General features: G+C 39.0%; 1 protein-coding gene and 1 long non-coding RNA gene across 16 annotated transcripts in view; one reads left to right on the top strand and one right to left on the bottom strand.

The window, feature by feature from the left end:
* The window catches only part of MSRB3 (methionine sulfoxide reductase B3), a 207,927-nt gene that overhangs the window by 7,867 nt on the left and 177,599 nt on the right, over positions 1-22,461 (bottom strand). For 4 of the 8 annotated variants that reach the window (XM_054442093.2, XM_054442096.2, XM_054442097.2 and 1 more), the window contains one exon: positions 16,049-19,797. The exons of 2 other annotated variants lie outside the window; for them this stretch is intronic. In XM_054442093.2, coding sequence (XP_054298068.1) covers positions 19,630-19,797 — 168 coding nt within the window. In that variant the 3' untranslated portion in view covers positions 16,049-19,629. Of the gene's footprint in view, positions 1-7,395; positions 7,448-8,878; positions 8,947-16,048; positions 20,450-22,461 lie in introns of those variants that run through there. 2 more of the 8 variants (XM_063646466.1, XM_063646467.1) reach the window with 2 other exon arrangements.
* LOC134737591 (uncharacterized) overlaps positions 1-22,461 on the top strand; it is a 178,820-nt gene that overhangs the window by 149,547 nt on the left and 6,812 nt on the right. For 6 of the 8 annotated variants that reach the window (XR_010122619.1, XR_010122618.1, XR_010122616.1 and 3 more), the window contains one exon: positions 2,048-2,735. The exons of 1 other annotated variant lie outside the window; for it this stretch is intronic. This is a non-coding gene — a long non-coding RNA (uncharacterized LOC134737591). Of the gene's footprint in view, positions 1-2,047; positions 2,736-15,819; positions 16,138-22,461 lie in introns of those variants that run through there. One more of the 8 variants, XR_010122612.1, reaches the window with a different exon arrangement.

Raw genomic sequence — 22,461 nt, 5'->3', positions numbered from 1 at the left:
TAGAAGGATTGCTTGAGGCCAGGCATTCAAGACCAACCTGGCAAACATAGTGAGACTCCATCTCTAAAAAACAAATTGTGGTATACCACACAAAGCAATAGCACACAGTAGCAAAATGAATGAAATATGGTTGGAAACAAGAAGATAAATGAAACAGAAAATATTGAGTGAAAAATAACAAGTCACAGACAACACAGCATGATACCATTTTTATAAAGCACAAAATTAAACAAAGCTACATAATATATTGTTTATGGTTACTTATATATGTGACACAACCATTTACTATTTTTAGAAAATAAAATAAGATGGCAAAAAATATAAAATTCAGACTTGGAGTTACCAGCTGGAGCAGAAAAATGAAGGCAGAGGAGAAGAGTCCATACATAAAATTCAAAAGTATTAGTATTGCTCTGATTCTTAAATTGGGTGATGGGTTAAAATGCTCATCTTAATATTATGCTCCAAAACTTATGTATGTATTACATTATTTGTATTAAATATTACCTTATAAATTATACTAATCCTGTATATGGAAAAGTGAGATTCCTGAGTCCTCCTCCCTGCCTGCTGTAATCGAGTGACTTGCCCACCTCCAGCCTCACCAATGTAGGTGAAAGGAGCAGTTGTACCAGGGAAACTCTAGACTCAGGGACAGCAAGAGATTGGAGAAAAACTACATCACCACAGAGGAAAACAATAACAAACTGTTTTCCAAAATAGTTGTACCAGTTTATACTCCTGTCAAAGTAAAAACAATCGAACATTGGAGTCACACAAAAAAGAAAAAAAAAAGGAGGAGGAAGAGAAAGAGAAGGAGGAAGAGGAAGAGAAGAGGGAGGAGGAGAGGAAGGAGGAGGGCTTCTACCATGAAACCCATGGGTCAGCAAAGTTCCATCAGACATAATTGACAGTTCAGTGTTTCACTGTTACTGGAACTGGACAGCCAAGGACCAGCAGGATCTTGGGGAACATCTCCTCATAGAAGATGTGGGCCTATGCAAGTTGAAAAGGAACTCAAAGAAACACAATGCAGAGTGGAGAAATAAAACATTTTTAAATTATCATTAATTTTCTTAGAAAAATGAGAAAATAACATTCATTTTCTTTTTTTTTTTTATTTGACAGAGTCTCGCTCTGTCACCCAGGCTGGAGTGCATTGGTGTGATCTCGGCTCACTGCAACCTCCGCCTCCCGGGTTCAAGCGATTCTCCTGCCTCAGCCTCCTGAGTAGCTGGGACTACGGGCACATGCTGCCATGCCTGGCTAATTTTTGTATTTTCTTGTAGAGACAGGGTTTCATCATGTTGGGCAGGCTGATCTTGAACTCCTGGCCTCAAGTAACCCGCCTGCCTCAGCCTCCCAAAGTGCTGGGATTACAGGCGTGAGCCAAACAAAAATATCATTTTCTTAATAAGAAAAGGATATAAAAATGGAGCAATGAGGGAACAAGAGCTCTTGGAAATGAGAGGAGAATATATGAAAGAGATATATATATATATTACATATGTATATGAATGATAGGTGTAAAATAGTTTAAGTAAAATGGTTGTAAAATAATGAGAGAAGATTTCCTAGAAAGGAAAACAAAAGAATGATGTGATGGAAATACAATGAAAATTAAAAAATTAAATCAATCCTGGAAATATAACATCTGACTAATAGAAATTACAACAATAAAAAACAGAGAAAACAAAGGATAATGACAAAAACACAATGTGAGAAAATTTCTCAGAATGGAAGGACACATATCTCTGATTGGAAATCCTACCAAGTGCTTGGCAAAATGAATGGGAAAAAGCCTTCACTGGGCATATCATCTTTTCCAAACTCTTACAAAGGATCAGACTCTCCAGTGGATATCTCAACAGTAACCCTGGAAAATACAAGTCAGTAGAGCAATGCCTCAAAATTTGAAGAGAAAAATGATTTCCACTTTGGAACTCTATACTCTGTGGAAATACTAATAAAGTGTGAGAGCAGGATAGAGTTATTTTCAAACATACCAAATTACAAAACTTTTAACCCTGCATGTGCCTTTTCATAGGAAACCAGAGAGGATGTACTCTACTGAAAAGAAGGCATAAATGAAGGCATCTGGTAACAAAGGATCCAGCACAGGAGAAAGGTCAAAAGAATGCTTAGGACAACGACAAAACAAGGATCCACGGCATCAGTTATACAGAGGATCTAGAAAGCAACCAGTACAAAGTGGAGCACAGAATTGTGAAGAGAGAGAGACATTGTGTGTATGTGTGTATGTGTGTGTGTGTGTGTGTGTGTGAGACCTCAGGATGGGTATTTCTTGGAATAAAATGTAACTAGTATATTTTCTGACATATTTGGGAAAGTAGAAAATTGTTTTAGAAGTTATTTTACAAAGCTATCTGCTATGATTTGAATGCTCGCATTCCCTCCAAAAGTTATGTTGAAACTTAATCCCCAAGGCAACAGTGGTAAGAGCTAGGGCCTTAAGGGGGGTGATTAGGTAATGAGGGCAATTAGGTAATGAGGGCTCTACCCTCATAGATAAGATTAGTGCCTTATAAAAGGGTTGAAGGGAACTAGGTAGGCCCCTTTTTGCCCTTCTGCTCTTCTACTATATAAAAACACAGTATTCAACCCATCTAAAGGACACAGCAACAAGGCACCATCTTGGAAGTGACGACTGGGTCCTCAACACAAGTGAGAACTGCTGGTGCCTTGATCTTGTACTTCGAGCCTCTAGAACTGTGAGAAATAAATTTCTGTTCTTTATAACTTACCCAGTCTCAAGTATTTTGTTAAAGCAATACAGACAACTAAGACAATGTCAGAAGATGTAGAAAAGCTTAACTAGAGAATCAATGAAAGAAATAGTTTCATTGTTTACCTATGAAGAGAGAGTGATATGGGAACCAAGGCTCAGTAGTTGGAGTAAGGATGTTATCCAACAGGCCCTGCCTAAATTCCCACAGTACTTATGTATTTAGGGGCACTATTAAAATGTAAATTATATCTTGGAGATATTATGATCACCTCTGTTGTTAAGCTCAATAAGTTCATGTTAGAAGCCCAGAATAGCACAAATACACATGACATTGTATTGGGAGGTAGGGAAAACTTTAAAACTAATTGTAACAGTTTTTATCTAAAATAAGAAAAATTAAATAAAATACACTTTGCCAGTATAGGTAGTCATCACTTTGCATGATTCCATTATGCACAAATTTTAGTTACAGCTTTATTAAATAATACCAGTCTACTAGCAACACAGCTCAAATTTCAATTACCATGGTAGATTAACTGTGAGCAACTTCATAAGGTATTAACAAATAGGAAAATGCAGCAAAGAAATGAAAAGTGATAATGCTGGAAGTGAAATAGAATCCAACATAAATGGCATTATAGAAGAAACAGGGGACCATGGATGCCCACACTGCCACCCTTTGAGACACTCTAGGTTTGCAGCCAGAGAATGTAGTGAAGACAAACTTATTGACATAAATGAGGAAAGTGGAGGTGATGAAAAGGATAAAAATGCCTCAGAAGAAGTGACACTGGCAAAAGAAAATAAAAAGTCTCTGTAGAGCACCTCTTGGAGATATTTCACAACATTGAAAGGTAAAGTGTTGGAAGTGGATCCAAAAGTAGAAAGGATATGACCATTCACCCAGGCATAGAAAAGATGGTCTCTCTGCAACTGCTTTTCCTGCCCCAGGGACAGTAACTACCATAATCTGAAAAGAAGACGGTGTCAATATCAAATAAAAATGGATGGATGCGATCCCAAGCAAAAGGCGTTATTTGTGAATATTCAAAGAATAGAATTGCAAGTCAGGGCACACTCAACAGACTGGGGTGGCCCCTGATGGGTCCAAAGAACAAAGGAGAAGGTTGGGCTTTTGTCAGGAGAGAGAAAAACTACATAAATTGTCCTGAAAGAAAGTTTGTTAACACTTGTGGCTATGCCTGAGCTGGGGAGCTCTGGTTGGCCAGTGGTGGCAGTTACTACCACAGTAAAACTAGTCTTGGCCTGGTGTGGTGGCTCATGCCTGTAATCCCAGCACTTTGGGAGGCTGAGATAGTAGAATCTCTTGAAGCCAGGAGTTCAAGACCAGCTTGGGCAGCACAGTGAGACACTGTCTCTTAAAAAAAAAAAATTAAAGAATTAAAAAATTAGCTGGGAATGATGGCACGCGCCTGAAGTCCCAGCTACAGGTCAGGCTGAGGTGAGAGGATCACTTGAGCTTGGCAGGTGAAGGCTGCAGTGAGCAGTGATCATGCCACTGCACTTCAGCCTGGGCAACAGAGAGAGACCCTGTCAAAAAAAAAAAAAAAAAAAAGAAAAGAAAAGAAAAAAAAGAAAGAAAAAGAAAGAAAGAAAGAAAGAAAGAAAGAAAGAAAGAAAGAAAGGAAAGAAAGAAAGGAAAGAAAGAAGGAAAGAAAGGAAGGAAGGGAAAAGAAAAAAACTAGTCTTGAAGTCGCAACAGGTTGTTTCAATTGAAGTGGTCCCCTTGTAACCTGCATGTTTTTTTCAAGGCCTCTTGACTCTATTTTAGTTGGGTGTGACAGTAATGCCTCCACTTTGTATAATAAATTTTCACAATGGTCACAAACTAAAATGTATTTACTGAAAGTAAATGCAATTGGAAGATGCAGACACAGCATGGTGAAGATGTGAAGAAGCAAGTATTCGAACAAATTATATAGTGCAGAAATTTCCTTTGCAGTTGCATTAAGACTAGATGTTTCTAGCACATCTTGACTTATGGTATTAGCTGCATTTGTTTCAATAATGCATAACTTTTTTGTGTGAGCCAATAAAGAAAAGATGGAAATAATCAATTTAATAAACATAATGCTTTATGGCAAACTCTGTTAGGTGTGACCACAAGTGAGGGGGCTGCCTTGGCTGGAGTGTTGGGGAAAAGAATGTTCCATGAGATTCCGGATTCCACAAGATTCCAGAATCCATTCTTTCCAGATTCCATAAGAAGGTTCTGGAAAGGGTGCTGCATGTGAAATCATCCAGTGCATTATTTATTTGTAGACAAATGCTCAGCTGAGGGATTGAAGCCAGAAGTGCTACTGTGTATGGTTAATTTTAGAAACATAGGTCATGGAAATACAGTCAAATCTTTATAATACCTTGTAGTGAGATAAATAATAGCTATGAAAATATTTTATACTTGCCAGCTATTTCATGGAAGGGTTATCATTCATCGAGATGAGTTCTTTTTAAGAGTTCCAAGAAAATATTTTATACTTACTGGGCCTATTTCATGAAAGGATTTACAATAATAAAAATGAGTTCCAAGTTAAAATTTAAAATTTAAATTTAAAAAGTTTAAAAGTTGCAAATTTTCCAACATTTTCTGTGATGACAAGCATCTGCCAGTAGTATGCTATTTAAAAATTATCTTTGAAAAATACATTCAATCCATTCCTTTCAGGTAAAAATGCCATCTCAACAATGAATAATTGCTGCTGCTGCTTTTTTTTTTTTTTTAAAGAAAATCACATCTGGAGAAAATATTTTGAAAATGAATGTTTGGAACTGTTTCCATTGTGTGAAATTTTATTGAAGAAAAAGATGTTTGTGTCTTACCTTAAAGAATCTCATGTTTGGGCCTTACCTTAAAGAATCTCATGTTTGTGTCTTACCTTAAATAATCTTTCATAGCTGCATGCTCAAAAAACTTGAGATCAGAATTTTAAAACCTGTTTTTAATGCTGTTCAATGGCATTTGAAAATTTTTTAAGTATTTAAAAAATACCTTTGAATAATTGTCAGTCATACTCATTGACATCTGAGAATATGAAGATCTGCTAGCCAAAATTCCACACACACCATTGTACACCAGCATTTGAGATTAAAAAATGAGTATCATGATCTGTAAGCAAGCCTGACATGCACCTTTCCATGTGGGACATTGTTGTAGAATGCAGTTTTCAGTTATGTCAGCCACTTTGGCAAATATTAAGATAAATCGAATTTAGATTCAGACCTTTAAACACTGTTTCACAAATTCTTAAACCCAGGTTTTAAAAAATAATAATGTACTCAAATCACACTGCTGTCATTAAAGATATTATTAACATCTTCTTATTTTAGTAAAGGTAAACATCTTTATGCCATCTTAAATAACATTAAAATTACTTTAAAATTCATGTTTTAAAATTTTTTTCTCATCTTTTAAAATTGTTCACTTTTGCATGTATTTTAGAATGGAATACTATATTACTTTAGTGGTGAACATACATAATTTAAAAGTGAATGTATATATTAGGTGGACATACTAACATTTTTTATTTATAGAGGTGTAGGATCAAAAAGTTTGGAGACCTCCATTTAAGAGTATAGGCGTTATAGTCAAATGTCTTTGTCGGATGCTTTCTAGATACATAATCGTGGTGAAGTTATTTGCTTCCCTGCGCCTCTATTTCCTCATCGGCAAAATAGGAATAATAATATTACCTACCACAGGGGTTACAAACCAAATGTCTATAGGAGATAGGTAGGTTTTTTTAAAAAAAAGTCCTGTGGCCTTCATACTCTATATTTATTTTTCCATTTTGGTAGAAGCAGGGATACAAAATATTTGCATATTTTAAGAAACAATGAAACAGTGCAGATATAAAGACAAATGGGAGCCCATGGGAAATGGCAAGGCTTGTGGCAAAATGGAAATGTCATCCTCACCTCAAGTGTGCAGCTGCCACTTGGCACTACCTGGCAGCTGCCTGGAACTGCCAGATTCTCCCGGTATTCCGAATAATCGAAAAAGTGGGGTTTTGATGTTAGATCTCCTGGTATTTAAATATTGGCAAAAAGATGTACTAACAGAAAGTCAAATATCACATGTTCTCACTTATAAGTGGGAGCTTAACAAGTATGTACATGTGAACACAGAGAATGGAGCAATAGATGCTGCAGACTCAGGCATGTGGGAGGGTGAAAGGCAGGTGAGGGATGAGAAATTACCTGTGGGGCACGATGGACACTATTTGGATGATGTTTACACTAAAAACCCAAACTTTGTCACTATGCAATATATCCAAGTAACAAAACTACCCTTGTACCCATTAAATCTATTTTTAAACATATGTTTTTAAGAAGATTCAGGCAAAGAAAACTTGCATCAAATCTCCAGTCTGTGACTTCTGTGTTGTCCAGAAGACTAAATGAGATCATGAATGTTAGTATGGGTCTAGCTTTTAATAAATGCTGGGGGTAGGTGGTAGCTATTTTCTAGCAGATTAAGCTCCTAGTTCTCTGGGCATTGCTCAGAGAACAGATCTACATGGGGTATTACAAGAAAGGATAGGACAAGGCAAAGAAAATGAGAGAGAAGAGGAGTGAAAATTAATTTCACCATCTATTTTGCTTAGAATGGATTCTAATTACCTTTTGTTCCAGATATTGATTTATTCAAAGTATTTTTCCTCAACAGGAGCTCCAAATCTGGTGAGGGAGACAGTTATTAGAAGTGATGAACTCTAGAATCAAGACCTGAACAAGTGAGAGTGGGAATACAGTCACTTAATGATGATACATTCTGAGAAATGTGTTAGGTGATTTTGTTGTTGTGCAAACATGGTAGAGCATACTTACACAAACCTAGATGGTGTAGCCTGCTGCACACCTAGGCTATTTAGTATAACTCATTGCTCCTAGGCTACAAGCCTGTTCAGCATGTTACTGTACTGAATACTGTAGGCAATTGTGACACAGTGGTATTTTTGTATCTCAACATACCTAAACATAGAAAAGTAACATGCTGTGCTATAACTACTACAACATCAACAGGCATTGGGAATTTTTCAGCTCCATTATAATCTTAAGGGACTATGGTCATATATGAGGCCCATCATTGACTGAAATGTCATTGTGCATCACATGACTGTACATTTATGCCAGAGGAGGAAAGGAAATTGGCAATATACGTCATGAAAGAGATGCTATTGGACTCTGGATTTGAGGGATCCCTGAAGCCTATGAATCAAAAAAGGCAAAAGGACATTTCAGGCAGAAAGCATTATATAAAAGGATGTGCCACCTTCTGTGCATAGTAAGAAGTCTACAGTGAGGAAGAAGTGGTGAGAGAGGAGCCAGGACAGACAGGTTGTAGCCAGTCTGTGAAGGGCCTCTGTAGACTCAACTACAGCGTGTCTGCACCACGTCCTACAGTGGATGCCAGGTGCCCAGATTTATAATTTCAAAAGGTCACTGGCTGCATTGTGGAGGCTGGGAGGAGGGGAGAGAGCCCAGAGACAGGAAGCCAGTTTGGCAATGCTGCAGAGGTCCAGATAAGCTCATGATAGTCTGCCCTGAGAAGAGGGAGTAGAACAGAGGTATAAGCAGGTACGAAGGACCTTACAGAGTCTGCTTTCTTCTTAGATGTGGGGTGCAAAGATGGAAGAAATGGCACGGAAGCCTCTCCCTAAGCTCCTCCTCCTCCTCTTCCTTTGGTTGTCTCTCTCTGTATATACACATACAAGGTATGCCTGTATGTATGTATGTATGTATGTATGTATGTGTGTATATATGTATATGTGTCCATAGACAAACACACATACATATATATATACACATATATGTATGTATACACACACATACATACATACAGGCATACCTTGAAGATATGCTATGTGTTCAGTTACAGATCATGGCAAGGAAGTAAATATTTCAGTAAAGCAAGTCACACAAATTTTTTGGCTTCCCAGTACATATAAAAGTTATTTTTATACTATTGTGTAGTCTAGTAAGCCTACAATAGCATTATGTCTAAACATTGTACAAACCTTACTTAAAAATACTTTATTGCTAAAAAATGCTAATGACCATCTGAGCCTTCAATTAGTCATAATTTTTTTTGCTGGTGGAGAGTCTTACCTCAATGTTGATGGCTGCTGACTGACCAGGGTGGTCGTAGCTAAAGGTGGGAGTAGCCATGGCAATTTCTGAAAATAAGACATTGGTGAAGTTTGCTGCCTTGATTGACTCCTCCTTTCATGAACAATTTCTCTGTAGCATGTGATGCTGTTTGATAGCATTTTACTCATAGTACAATTTCTTTCAAAATTGGAGTCAGTACTCTCAAATCCCACTGCTGCTTTATCAACTAAGTTTATGTAATATTCTTTTGTTGGTGGTGTCATTTTAGTATTTTTAATTTTTGCTCTTTTTCCAATCTATGTACTTCCTTGTAAAAGTTTATGTAATGTTCTAAATCCTATATTGTAATTTCAATAATGTTCACAGCCTCATCCCCAGGAGTAGAAGCCATCTCAAGAAACCACTTTTTGAGCTGGATGCAGTGGATCAGGCCTGTAATCCCAGCCCTTTGGGAGGCAAGGTAGGAGGGTAGCTTGAGCCCAGAAGTTTGAGACCAACCTGGGCAACATAGCAAGACCCTATCTCAAAAAAACAAAAAACAAACAGCAACAACAAAAAATCACTTTCTTTGCTCATTTGTAAGAAGCAACTCCTCCTCTGTTCAAGCTTTATCATGAGATTGTAGCAGTTCAGTCACATCTTCAGACTTCACTTCTAATGCTAGTTCTCTTGCTATTTCCACCACCACAGTAATCTGCAGTTACTGCCTCTACTAAAGTCTTGAACCCCTTAAAATCATCCATGAAGGTTGAAATCAACTTCTTTCAAATTCTTGTTGACATTTTAACCTTCTCTCATGAGTCATGAATATTCTTAATGGCATCTCAAATGGTGAATCCTTCCCAGAAGGTTTTCAATTTACTTTGCCCAGATCTACCAGAGGACTCACCATCTATGTCAGCTACAGCCCTACAAAATGTATTTCTTAAATAAAAAGACTTAAAAAATTACTCTTTGATCCACGGGCTTCAGAGTGGATGTTCTATTAGCAGGCATGAAAACAACATTCATCTCCTTTCATATCTCCATCAGAGCTCTTGGGTAACCAGGTACATTGTCAGTAAGCAGAACTATTTTGAAAGGATCATTTTTCTGAGTAGTAGATTTCAACTGCAGGCTTAAAATACTCTGTAAACCATGATGTAAAGAGATATGCTGCTATCCAGGCTTTGTTGTTTCATTTATGGAAAACAGGCAGAGTAGTTTCAGCATAATTCTTCAGGGTCCTAGGATTTTCAGAATGATAAATAAGCATTGGCTTCAACTTAAAGCCACCGGCTACAGTAGACCCTAACAAGAAAGTCAGCCTGTGCTTTGAAGCTTTGAAGCCAGGCATTCACTTCTCCTCTTTAGTGATGAAAGTCCTAGGTAGCATCATCTTCCAATAGAAGGCTGTTTCATTTACACTGAAAGTCTTTTTTGGTGTAGCCACTTTCATTAATTCCCTTGGCTGGATCATCTGGATAACTTGCAGCTTCCCCATCAGCACTTGCAGCTTCACCTTGCATTTTTACATTATAGCACTATTATATTACACCTGGCACTCAAACCTTATGAACTACCCTTTGCTAGCTTCGAACTTTTCTTTTGTGGCTTCTTCACCTCTCTCAGCCTTAATATAATTGAAGAGAGTCGGGGCCTTGCTCTGGATTAGGCTTTGGCTTAAAGGAATGTTGTGGCTGGTTTGATCTATCCAGATGACTCAAACTTTCTCTGTATCAGCAATAAAGCTGTTTTGCTTTCTTATCATTCATGCATTCCCTGGAGTAGCACAAGAACTTTTTCTTTGCATTCACAACTTAGTTAACTGTGTGGTGCAAGAGAACTAGCTTTAAGCCTGTCTTGGCTTTCAACCTGCCTTCCTCACTAAACTTAATCATTTCTAGCTTGTGATTTAAAATGAGAGACATGTGACTCTTCCTTTCACTCGGACACCTAGAGGGCATTGTAGGGTTACTCATTGGCCTAATTTCAATATTGTTGTGTCTCAAGAAATAGGGAGGCACAAGAGGGAGAGAGACAGAGAAATGACTGGTTACTGGAGCAGTCAGAAAACATACAACATTTATTAAGTTTGCCATTTATATAGGCTCAGTTGGTGGTGCCCCAAAACAATTATGAAAGTAAGATCAAAGATTACTAAATCACAGATTGCCATAACAGATGTAATAATAATCATTAAAAAGTTTGAAATATAGCAAGAATCACCAAAATGTGACACAGAGACATGAAGTGAGCACATGCTGCTGGAAAAACGGCACCAAAAACTTGCTTAATGCAGGGTTGCCATAAACCTTTAATTTGTAAAAAATGCAATATATGCGGAGCACAATAAAGTGAAGCACAGTAAGATGAAGTGTGCCTGGATATATATACATATGTGTTTTAAGACATATATGTGTCTTAAAAAGGAGAGGGGGGAAGCAAATGGAAAAAAGCATCTTATGAGATGATCTTAGACAACCACTACTTATCAAAATAATCAGAAATGTGTTTGAAAAAGTTACAGATCACACCCCAACTGTTTCTCTGAACCACCTTGTTTTTGTCTCTCCTATGTGAAAGACTACATAGTTTTCAAGACCCAGCTGCACTTTCATCTTTAAGTGAAGTTCCTTGACTGCCACTCTCCCTGCTTCATCCCTTTTCTAGGGGAAGATAATTCATCCTTCTCCCAGTTGAGTTTTCATTACATTTTATTCACACTTCTGCATAACCCTATGCAACATGCCAGTATTATGCATAATTAGCTGCAGGTCTGTTTTTCCAGCTAATTGCATGACGCAGGGAGTCTTATTCAGTTTGCGGTTTCCTGTGCCAAGCATGGTACCTGGTACCCTAGCACATGCTCAATAAATCATGCTGAATGGATGAACTCCATATACTAGAGGGATAGGCCAGAAACAGAGATGGTAGTTGGCTTTGTTTGCAATTTTTATTGTTGTTGTTCTTTGTTTTTTTTTTTTGATGCTGTTGGTTAGTAAGGTAAAGTTTGTGACAGTACCTAGCAGGTAAAGATTTAGCATTTGTAAAATTTTTGACATGATCTGCAATCCACATTAGAATTCTGGGATTTGGTAGTGAGGAAAAAATACTGAGGAGATTTGAAGAGATCTCTGTTTCTTCCCTAAAGTTTCCCTGTCTTTTCCCTAAGGGCATAAATAGCAGCCTTGGGCATAAAGAATCAGGAACCCCACTGACCATGTGTGGGGAAAAGGCCCCTCCTATGTAATTGGATGTAAAAAAAGAAAATCTCTTTTAGACAGGCACAGGGTTTTGGCTGAAGTTCAGCGACATACCTATTCTAAGCTGAATTCGGGTATAGCCCTAATAATTACAGTTACTCTTTAGAGAAAGAGCCCAAGAGGTTTACCTGGAGATTTTTTCCAGATGTAAGCAGGTATGCAAGAAGCGCAGTAATAAAGATGTAAACCGGATGAGGCCATTTTGTGCCCCATAGTCTTTCCTCCAATCGTTCGAATGCTAGGAGATGTTCCCCAGCAATCATAAGGATGATGCAACGCAGCCGTCTAACAAACACCAGATGCCTGAGTAGCCTTATAAGCTCTGGTGTTAAAGAGAAGGGGGGTAAAACCCCAAGTTCGAATGCCTCTGCAGTTATCAATCTGTCATGAATTGTAATCAAGCAGAAACAAACCTCTTTATTCCATCAGTTCCTGGGATAGGTCCATCATGTGTCCTGCAGACATGCTCTGAGTGTGGTGAGAGCCCTCATGAACCTGTCCTCTTCCTTCACCCTCCCATGGTAGAGTCTGACTTAGTGACATTGGTAAAGGCACCCCACCCCCACCACCTGGGCTTTATATCTTTTTGGATGAGAAAGGATGAGCTGGATCAGCTATGCCAGAAACTGAATATTTTGTTTAAATGCATCTTTAGTATCACCACTATTCTTTCTTTTTTCCATATGAATCCAGAATAGGACTTTTTTTGCTGTGGTAGTTAAAATTCTTAGGAGTGTTACTTGGGTGATGGATGCACTAAAATCTGAGAATTTACCACCATAGAATTCATCCATGTTAGCAAAAACCACTGGTACCCCAAAAGTACCAGTGAAGTAAAAAAATTGTTTTAATTTAAAAAAAAAGAATTATTAGGAGTGTTAAAGTTAGCCCTTTGAAGAAAAATATGAAACTCTCTGTCACCAAAGTGTAACAAAATCAAGACGTACAAAGGCTTAGTTAGGCCTCTCTGAAATAACACAGTCACAATGCAGAATGTGTTTCGGAAGTGTGAATTGCAGTTAACTTGAAACAAATAAGAAATGCTATATACATTTTTCCCCCAGGTTCAAACCCACCACAACTGCTATCACTATCCAAGTAGCCAGTGTCCTACATGGGAGGCAGCCCAGAGTGGAGCTAGGGGCTCAGTGTTTGAAGTCACAGGAACCTGGATTTCAATTTTAGCTTGGCCATGGACTAGCTATGTAATTTGTCTTAATGTTTTGAGCTGTTAGCACCATCATCTGTAAAATGAGGATAAGACTACCTACCTTACAGTAGGTATTTCTACCTCACAGTAGAAATAATGGATCAAGTGCCTGACTTATTGACAGAGATTATTCAATCCACAATATCATTAAAGTAAAAAGAAATCCTGTGGTGGGATTGAAGGCCATGGGAATAAAGTTCAGGAAACTGCAACTTAACAATTATGACTCTCTCCTGGGCTGTATTTATACATAAAACCTCTTTTACTTTGCTTTCTAGTTATTTACACTACTATACTTTGCCCATGTCGGGGCTGTGCTGAACTAAGCACTTATTATTTCTGACTGACTTGCCCTTCTGCTTATTCCAGAAAATTTGTCTGGTTCCATGATAATAAGGGTGAGTGAGTATATGCTTACTGGGATAGCGGGGTAGACACTGCAGGGAGGAGAGTTGAAAACCTTGAAATAAGAATGAGGCTCCTTGGCTGGGCATGGTGGCTCACACCTGTAATCTTAGCACTGTGGGAGGCCGAGGTGAATGGATCACATGAGGTCAGGGGTTCAAGACCAGCCTGGCCAAGATGGTGAAACCCCATCTCTACTAAAAATACAAAAATTAGCCAGGCATGGTGGTGCCCACCTGTAATCCCAGCTACTCCGGAGGCTGAGGTGGGAAGATCGCTTCAACCTGGGAGGCAGAGGTTGCACTGAGCCGAGATCATGCCACTGCACTCCAGCCTGGGCAACAGAGCAGTGAGACTCCAAAAAAAAAAAAAAAAAAATAGAGAAAGAAAAGAAAGAAAAGAAAAAGAAAGAAAGAAAGAAAGAAAGACTCCTTGGCATCCATAATCTGACAAGTTGGTATGGTTTTGTAATCAACTAAAAATTAGGAAAATCTCATGTGGGCTAGGAATCTGATCTGGCTACCAAATTTCAGGTCACCATGGTTTTATTTCATGATGGTTCCATAAAAGTTCTTTACACCCGCAGGACAGCCTTTCAGGTGTTTTGGGCAAGGGGTGTCAGAGCTGCCTCATTCAGCGCTTATTCAGTCATTTTCGGGCCAATTCCTCCTAGACTGGCCCACAAGACTGACCTCTTGGGAGTAAGTGTATGGGAAGCATTCTTGCCAGAATATTCTTCTATGGCAGAGGGCTTTTTCAGGTAAAAAATCATCAAAATATGGTGAAATTTCAATCTGCTGTGTAAAGCACCATGAGCTCTGGTTTGAAACCTGTATGGGGTGCTAGTAAGCTTGTCCCAAACACAGTTTTTAAATTCAACCTTTTTCGAATGCCAGTATCTTCCAAAAGTCGTTTTGTTGTTAAGATCTAGGTAACAGCAGTTTTCTGACAAAAAGAAAGAGTTGAAGATTTGGGTACATGGCACCTTTGAAGAAATCTCTTAAATGGTTAAAAAAAATGATGACAATGTTGAAAGGAAGTATAAGAAAATAGAAGAGATGGGAAAGGTGATATGTAAATTTATACACTGAAGTCTGCTCTCTAATTCTTGGAATTACTGTGATGAACCCTGCCATGGACATCCTGTGGTCTAGAAAGGCACTGGGAAGCACTATTGGGCAGCCCAGGCTCAGTCCAGAAATGCAAATAGGAATTAAGGTGGTGCTTGTGAATGAGGACAGGCTAGTCCTTCAGGACAAGACAAATGGGCAGTGAGGGACGAGAATAGCTAAAAGGCATGACATTTTGGAAAAACTATCCACCCACCCCTATAGAAAGAAAAGTACTGATGAAAAAAAAAAGTCATTTTCGAGGGTCAGATATAAATGCTTTTAAAATTAATATTAATTGAAGTTTTCTCACTAAAAGTTCCAAGGCAGTGGTTAAGTACAAGAATCACATGGAGGGCTTTCTAAAATGCAGATTGCTAAGGCCCCAGCCCAGAATTTTTGATTAAGGAAGTCCAAGATGAAGCCTGGAAACTTGTATTTCTGGCAAGTTCCCAGGTGATGCTGATGCCTCAGTGTCTGAGGACTACACTATGAAAAGCAGTGTTCTAAGGTACACTACATAAAGTTGCTGGCCTGTGAATTTTAAGATCCCAGGAATATGACTTAAAGAATTGGCTGAAGAACAAAAGTCTTCATCACCCCACTTCTGCCTCCAAAGTAAATAAATCAACAATACAAAACAACTCAACATTTCAACAACAAATAATACAATACCAAAACTTATCTGTAGATATGGATTTTATCAGTGAAATCATCTGTAAGCAGTGGAAAACTCCTAATATACTTCCATAGAGACCAACCCTCGATGATAGTGTAAGTTTCCTGTCAAATTTTTTAACAGAAGCCAAGGCATCAGCATGGTATCATTCCTGCATTTTTACCCACAGAGTTTTCATGGTGGAACTCCCAAATCCATATTTTAAGCAAGAAACATACACAAGCTGCTGAAGATTTTGCTGAGGTGAGGTGAAGGTTGAGTAATTCTGCAAATGTTTCCCTTTCCTCCAGTCTTTCAGATCCCTGGAGGCCTCTCCCAGGGCCTGTGGTATGGAGAGTTGGACTTGACCCTACTGTGAGAGACCCAACTTCCAAAGACTGCATCAGATGAAAGGCTCTCTATATAGACCACAGACTTGTCAGCTGGTTAAGGAGGCAAACAGAACAATCTGCTACAAACTCCAGTCCATGTATCTGTGCTGAAAATAAAAGGAGTCTTCAGGAATCAAAGAAGAAAATATTTTTATAAAGAAATTTTATTGCATAATTCTTGTATACAATAAACATAGGAAAAGGGTTTTTAATGAAAATTCATGTCATTTTTCAAAAGTGTTGAACTGTCTGGAGAAAAATTATTACAAAGCTATCTAAGGCAAAAATAATATTTAACCTTCTAAACAAAAGATAATCCCCTTTACCTTTTTTTTTATATTTAAAGCAAGACATTTTAAACACAAGTAATATGGAGAAGTTTTCAAATTGCTACGTCATTTGCATTAAGAATTTAAATGCATCTAAGAAGTGAAGAGTTTAAACACATGGGAATGTTCTCTAATACAACAGATATTGCTGCTTTCTTCAGATCCATTCTGCTTGAATGTAAGGCTATACTTTTTGCACACCAAGAGAATTCTGCATCTTCTAATGGTACAGTAAGAGCTGGAGTGCAGAGAGGGAAAGTCCCATGCACTTCCTATGTTAAATGGCATAACTCCCACAGATGACATACACCTTGCCATATTGACTCAGTTCATTGCACTTCATATCCTGCAAAAATAAATCTAGTGCTCGACAGCTGACATTATTGCTCACTGACGTTTTAGTAATATATTTCTTTCACATAAGACAGAAATATACTGAAATTTGATACCACTTAAACCCAAAAGCAATCTGGAATTAAACCACATGCATACACCCCACTTTTTTTCAATAGATGTTGCATTTTTCTTAAAGTCAATCCTGGAAAATGTGGTAGAAGAAAAACTGGCTTTCCTTGAAACAAAGACTAAGGATTAGAAAAAGAGGGGCTTTTTTTGAGTGAAATGTTAAGCCCTACAATATAAATGAAGGAACAATGACAATCCAGTCTCTGTGGAGAGGGAAGAGGCCTCTGATTGATCCTCCTTGTCTACCTCAACACTGTGGCCCACGTCCCTCGGATCCCAGGGGAGGCTATCCCACAGAGCTGGAGCAGCCGAGAGGTGCTGTGTATGCCTCTGAAGGATGGGCTGCAGGCTGTGGCAAAGCTCTGAGAGACCTATTTCTTTGGCCACCCCAACGTGGAATCCTGGGGTCACTGGGAAGTACTAGGGCTTTCTCTGTGAGATTGGGAAAGACTTCTAGGATGGTCTGGACGCTGATGGCTGAGGTCTGGTCTTAAATTTTACACCTCATTTCTAGAGAGACGTGAAGCCTACGAATTCCAGAGTGAACCCAGGGCCTGGGGTGAAATGTCTTGGAACCTGAGGGAACATCTGGATGCTCAGATAGAAACCTCTTATCTGAGCATCCAGATAAGACCAGAGCTCATCTGGAATCAAGCGTACATGATTATAAAGAGTCCACCAGGATGTCAGGCTTCTTAGAGAGGTGCTTGTAGAGAGAGACATGTAGAAATGTGGACATGGCCACACTGATGCTGTTTGTCACAGATTTTCATTCTAATTTCTTGTTGTTTCTTTAAAATTGTCAAATGTCCCTCTTTCTTTTTTTTCTCTTAGTGCTTACAAGGAAAGCTGTCAGTCTTCATAAGCTTTCAAAAAGTTACAAAAATATATATTTTTTAAACTACAATTCAAGATTAGCATCCAAAGCTACAAACACGATGTACATTCGTCACACACCATACCACCTTCACACCTGGCTACAGCAATGTTGACCTACATCACCATTGTTTATACTTGTGAAAACTTTATTGTGCACAGTGACATCCATTCCACCAGACTTCATGTTATAAAGCAACTGAGCAGAGCTTCTCAAAGTAAAACTAGCCATGTTGCTACAAAGGGAAATTCTGGCTCTTGGCCCAACTGTTTCCATACCAATCAGCTAAGTCAGCCTCCTCTCTGCTTCTTTCCATTTCATATGCCTGGGCTTTGGCCTTTGAGGCAATTAGAACCAGATCAGTTTAATTTTACAACACTGATCTCAATTGTATAGCAATATAGTGAATTTGCCCTGAGAGTATCAATACATTTTACAAATATTATGAGTCCCAGTTTATGCATGAAGAAATAGGCACAGAGAGGCTAAATGGCTTGTCTTTTGTCACACAGAAGATTATGTTGAGTATGAAACTTGAGCTTCCGTTTTAGCTTTCCATGTGAATGCCCATGTCTCTCCAGAGGTCACCTGGAGCTCTATGCACAAGGGCCACCCCACTTGGATTCTGTTTGTTACCTGTAGTGCCCTGTCAGTTTTTCTGCCCAGCACTGAATTTTTCAGTACCCAAGACTTCATCCTTGATCTTCTCTGCTCTCTCTCATTCCTGCTGCCTTGATGAAGTGTGTTGCCCCTAATATTTTATTTTAAACAGTGGAATTTATGCCCTTCCAGCTGCAGCTGCTTTTAGGTGTGGAGAGAAGGACTTATAAAAAGGCGATGGACAGGCGTTCTTCTTTTTGAATTTTACACCAAGTGGGGCTCAATATTTTACAGTTGTCTTACATTCGAATGCTGCTTTTTCTTCTTTTTTGACAGGATCTCACTCTGTTGCCCAGGCTGGAGTGCAGTGGTATGAGCTCAGCTCACTGCAACCTCCGCTTCCCGAGTTCAAGCGATTCTCCTGACTCAGCCTCAGGAGTAGCTGGGACTACATGCATGCGCCACCATGCCCAGCTAGTTTTTGTATTATTATTATTATTACTTTTTGAGATGGAGTCTCGCATTGTCACGCAGGCTGGAGTGCAGTGGCACGATCTCGGCTAACTGCAAGCTCCACCTTCCGGGTTCACGCCATTCTCCTGCCTCAGCCTCCTGAGTAGCTGGGACTACAGGTGCCCACCACCACGCCTGGCTAATTTTTCATATTTTTAGTAGAGACAGGGTTTCACCATGTTAGCCAGGATGGTCTCGATCTCCCGACCTCGTGATCCACCCACCTCGGCCTCCCAAAGTGCTGGGATTACAGGCGTGAGCCATTGCACTGGGCCTCCAATGCTTTCGATGGAAAATAAAATAAAATAAAGGCCTAACAGTGAGGTAATGTTTACTTCTCTGCCACAACACTCAGTATGCCCCTTTGGATCTGGCAACAATTTAACATAAGGAAAGACTTTAGACCTTCACACCCTTTCAGTGAGTAAAAAAAAAATGACCTTAGCTCAAACTTTCCACAAAGCTGAGCAGTCTCATTAAGACATCACTCCATCCTTATCTTAGGTGAGTCTGTGCAAAGGCCTCAAGGCCATGTGTCTTGCAGGTCTCCATGCCCTGCACTGCCCAGCTCTGGTCTCTACACTGCAGAGGAGATCTCTATTTTCATGTTTAAAGACCATGAACCCTCTGCTTCTGAATCAAAGGGGGAAAAACTGCAAAAGAAGCCATGTGCTCAAAGAAAAGAATGCCAAAGGGTATAAGTGGCTTGTGAAGAAGTTTCACAAAGCTGTCTCCACTTGCTAAAGCTATAAACAGTTCTTGATCTAGTCAATAGCAAAATACATGGATGGCCAGGGCTTCTGTTTAAGCAAAAGAAGAAAAAATATCAATAGCACAAAACTGCCCTTATAGTTTTTGAAAAAATATATCTATTAAGATAACAATTTTGATTTTTCTAATAAGCTGTGCATTAAGTACACTTTGTTTCCATCACTCTCCATTACTCTAGAGCTCTGCTTTGTCTGCCTGGGCTGGGCTGGCGACCCCACTTTCTCCCTCGGCGGCGCCACTGCTATCCGCAGGTGTGAAAGACAAGGCAGCCGAATTTATGCAGTATCTTTTCCCAGTTGGACGAGGCCCATCATCAAAAATGTGCCCAAGGTGAGCACCACACTGAAAGAGAAGAACAAAACATCAGGGAAAAGCATGTACAAAGCAGGCTTTGAGAGGAATTCAAATTAAGCAGTTTAAATGGATGACCAGCCTGTAGAGAAATGAAGGAAACCATCGTGGATGATTTCTAATCCGCCTGTCAATAGCTGCAAAGATGGTTTCTGGCAGGCTTTGAGCCACATGCTGAGAATAAAAAACACTAGAATTGTGCATATCAGAAATCATTTGGGAGCCACTGTATTTTTTGATCTGTGAAGTCTCTCAGCCAGCTGAAAAATGACTGCAGTAATTTTATGAATCAAGTTGACCCTTGATCTTCCCTTGTAAGAAACATGGCAGCATAAAATCTTTCCCTCTGGCGTTACTTTTGGCTTTGGATGGGTGGGTTTCAGATATCCAGAAGTCCACTGAAAAGATACTGTTTAACTGGCCATGACAGAGGTGATGTTTGCTTTCATGGGCAGTAAAACTTAACATCAGACAAGCATTGGATGTTCTTGGAACCCAGCGAAGCAATGGCAAGGCCCAATAGATTTATGTCACAGTCACCAGGGCTGCAAATGTAGCAAAAGGAAACATCTCTAGCATACACAATTGTTTTTTTCCTGGCTTCCAACAAGTAGTGTCATGCTGGCTTCTTTATCCAAATGAACTATAATATAAAGAAAAGGAATAAGCTGTTTAGCTAAAATCAATTTTACTGACTATTCAAAAAGCTGGGGAAGAAGAGACATAAGGTCTAGACAGAGGCAGAAGGAACATCATGTTGGTGTTTGAGAGAAATCCAGCCCAGAGAAAGTTTCTCCAAAAAGGCTGGCTCAGTGAATACCCCTACACTAACTGCATTTATGCTGGGTACAGCTCCAGGAGATGAAGGTACATGTCACACTTAGATATCTACTACCCTTTTCCATCAGGGATGGGGCGAATGAGATGGAGACACTGGTGCACCATATTCAAGCAGGCTGTGAAAATCCATCATTTATCATGGAACAAAGAAACCAAAGCCTGGGGTAAATGACTTCCATTCATTCGCTTATTAATGGAGTGCCTGCTATATGCCAGGCACTGTTTTAGACTCTGGAGTACAGGCAACAATCCCTGGCCTCATAGAGCTTACATTCTAGTGGGAGAGACAGACAGTACACAAGAAAACAAGTGAACTATAAAGCATGGAAGGTAGAAAGCAATGCTAAGGGAGGAAAAAAGGAAGGTAATATGAAATGTTAGATAGGGTTGTCAGAAGAGGCCTAGCTGGGGTGACTTTGGAATAAGGACCTGGAAGAAGTGTGTCTCTAGGGGAGGGCATTTCGAGGAAAGGGAAGAGTCAAGATTTAGGTAAGAGTATGAGAGAAAAAGCATATCAATGATTTGTTAATTCTCACTGTGCTGATTTGGTGTATAAAACACTTATAAGTTTCAAGGAAAGAGTATGAATTCACAAGGGACTGGGGCTGAGATACCAAATGGAGATGAAGAGAGAAAAATGAGAGAAAGTGCTCATTACAATGAAAAGCACTAGAATCTTAGTTTCCCTGTTGAACATGCTAAGCTCAATTCTCAAGTATTCCCTAGTTATTAATAAATAGCAGAAATAGCAACTTTGACTGTATGGCACTTCCATGTTAAAAGTGCATTCTCATTTCACTGCCAGCAAACTCTGTCAGTTTATTAAAGAGCTAAAAATGAACCCTGAACTGATTTGATCTATTGCCTAGAAAACATGAAACAGGCCCAAAAAACAAATCTTGTATTATTTTACCACATTCTATGCAGGTTTAGGTAATATCAAGGCTGACAGCTCAGATTGCTTTTCCTTTCTATAAACAATTGATGCCAAATTTTTAGGCATCCACAGCTAAGATGAACCAGTAAAAATACATATGCTTGCCCAATGGACACAGGAAAACACCCATTTCTGCCTGCCAAAATAGTCAAGGTGCTGTCCAACAGGAACCAGTGCTCTCGGTGACCAGTGTGTGTGCACAATTACTGATCTCAGATGCAGCTCCAGCACTTGGATCACTTGGCATTTAAGAGATGTTGGAGGGAGAGGGGAGGGGGGAGGGTTAGCATTAGGAGATATACCTAATGCTAAATGGCGAGTTAATGGGTGCAGCACACCAGCATGGCACATGTATACATATGTAACTAACCTGCACATTGTGCACATGTACCCTAAAACTTAAAGTATAATAATAATAATAATAATAATAATAATAATAATAAAAATACAATAAGCACAAAAGGAAAAAAAAAGAGATGAAGTTTTCATATACCTAAAAGCCTTAGGGGTGTGTGTGTGTGTGTGTGTGTGTATGTGTGTGTTTCATGAGAGAATGCAGCTATCTGGGAAAAATTAATGATATTGCCTTTGCTAATAATCTCTTGAGCATCTTTAGAAAATATTTCTATTTATTCTACACCAAAAATAAAGCATAGTGAGGATATATTTGAAGGTGTTTAAGAATGAGTTATATGGTCTTAATTTCCCAAATCATATTTTAAAAATCCAAATTACAGTAATTGAATCTGTTGAACTGGGTGAGTTTCCAACCTGTAGTTTCATTTGCTAATGTGGAACTAGTATTCTGGTTAAATAGAAAGGAAAACACTGATTCTAGGTGTGTCCCTAATCCAAGGCAAAAAAAAAAAAAAAAAAAA

The sequence above is a fragment of the Pongo pygmaeus genome, chromosome 10 (assembly GCF_028885625.2).
Source record: "Pongo pygmaeus isolate AG05252 chromosome 10, NHGRI_mPonPyg2-v2.0_pri, whole genome shotgun sequence".
NCBI lineage: Eukaryota > Metazoa > Chordata > Mammalia > Primates > Hominidae > Pongo > Pongo pygmaeus.
Note: the sequence above shows the minus strand (reverse complement) of the source record. Positions and strands in the feature narration are given on the sequence as shown.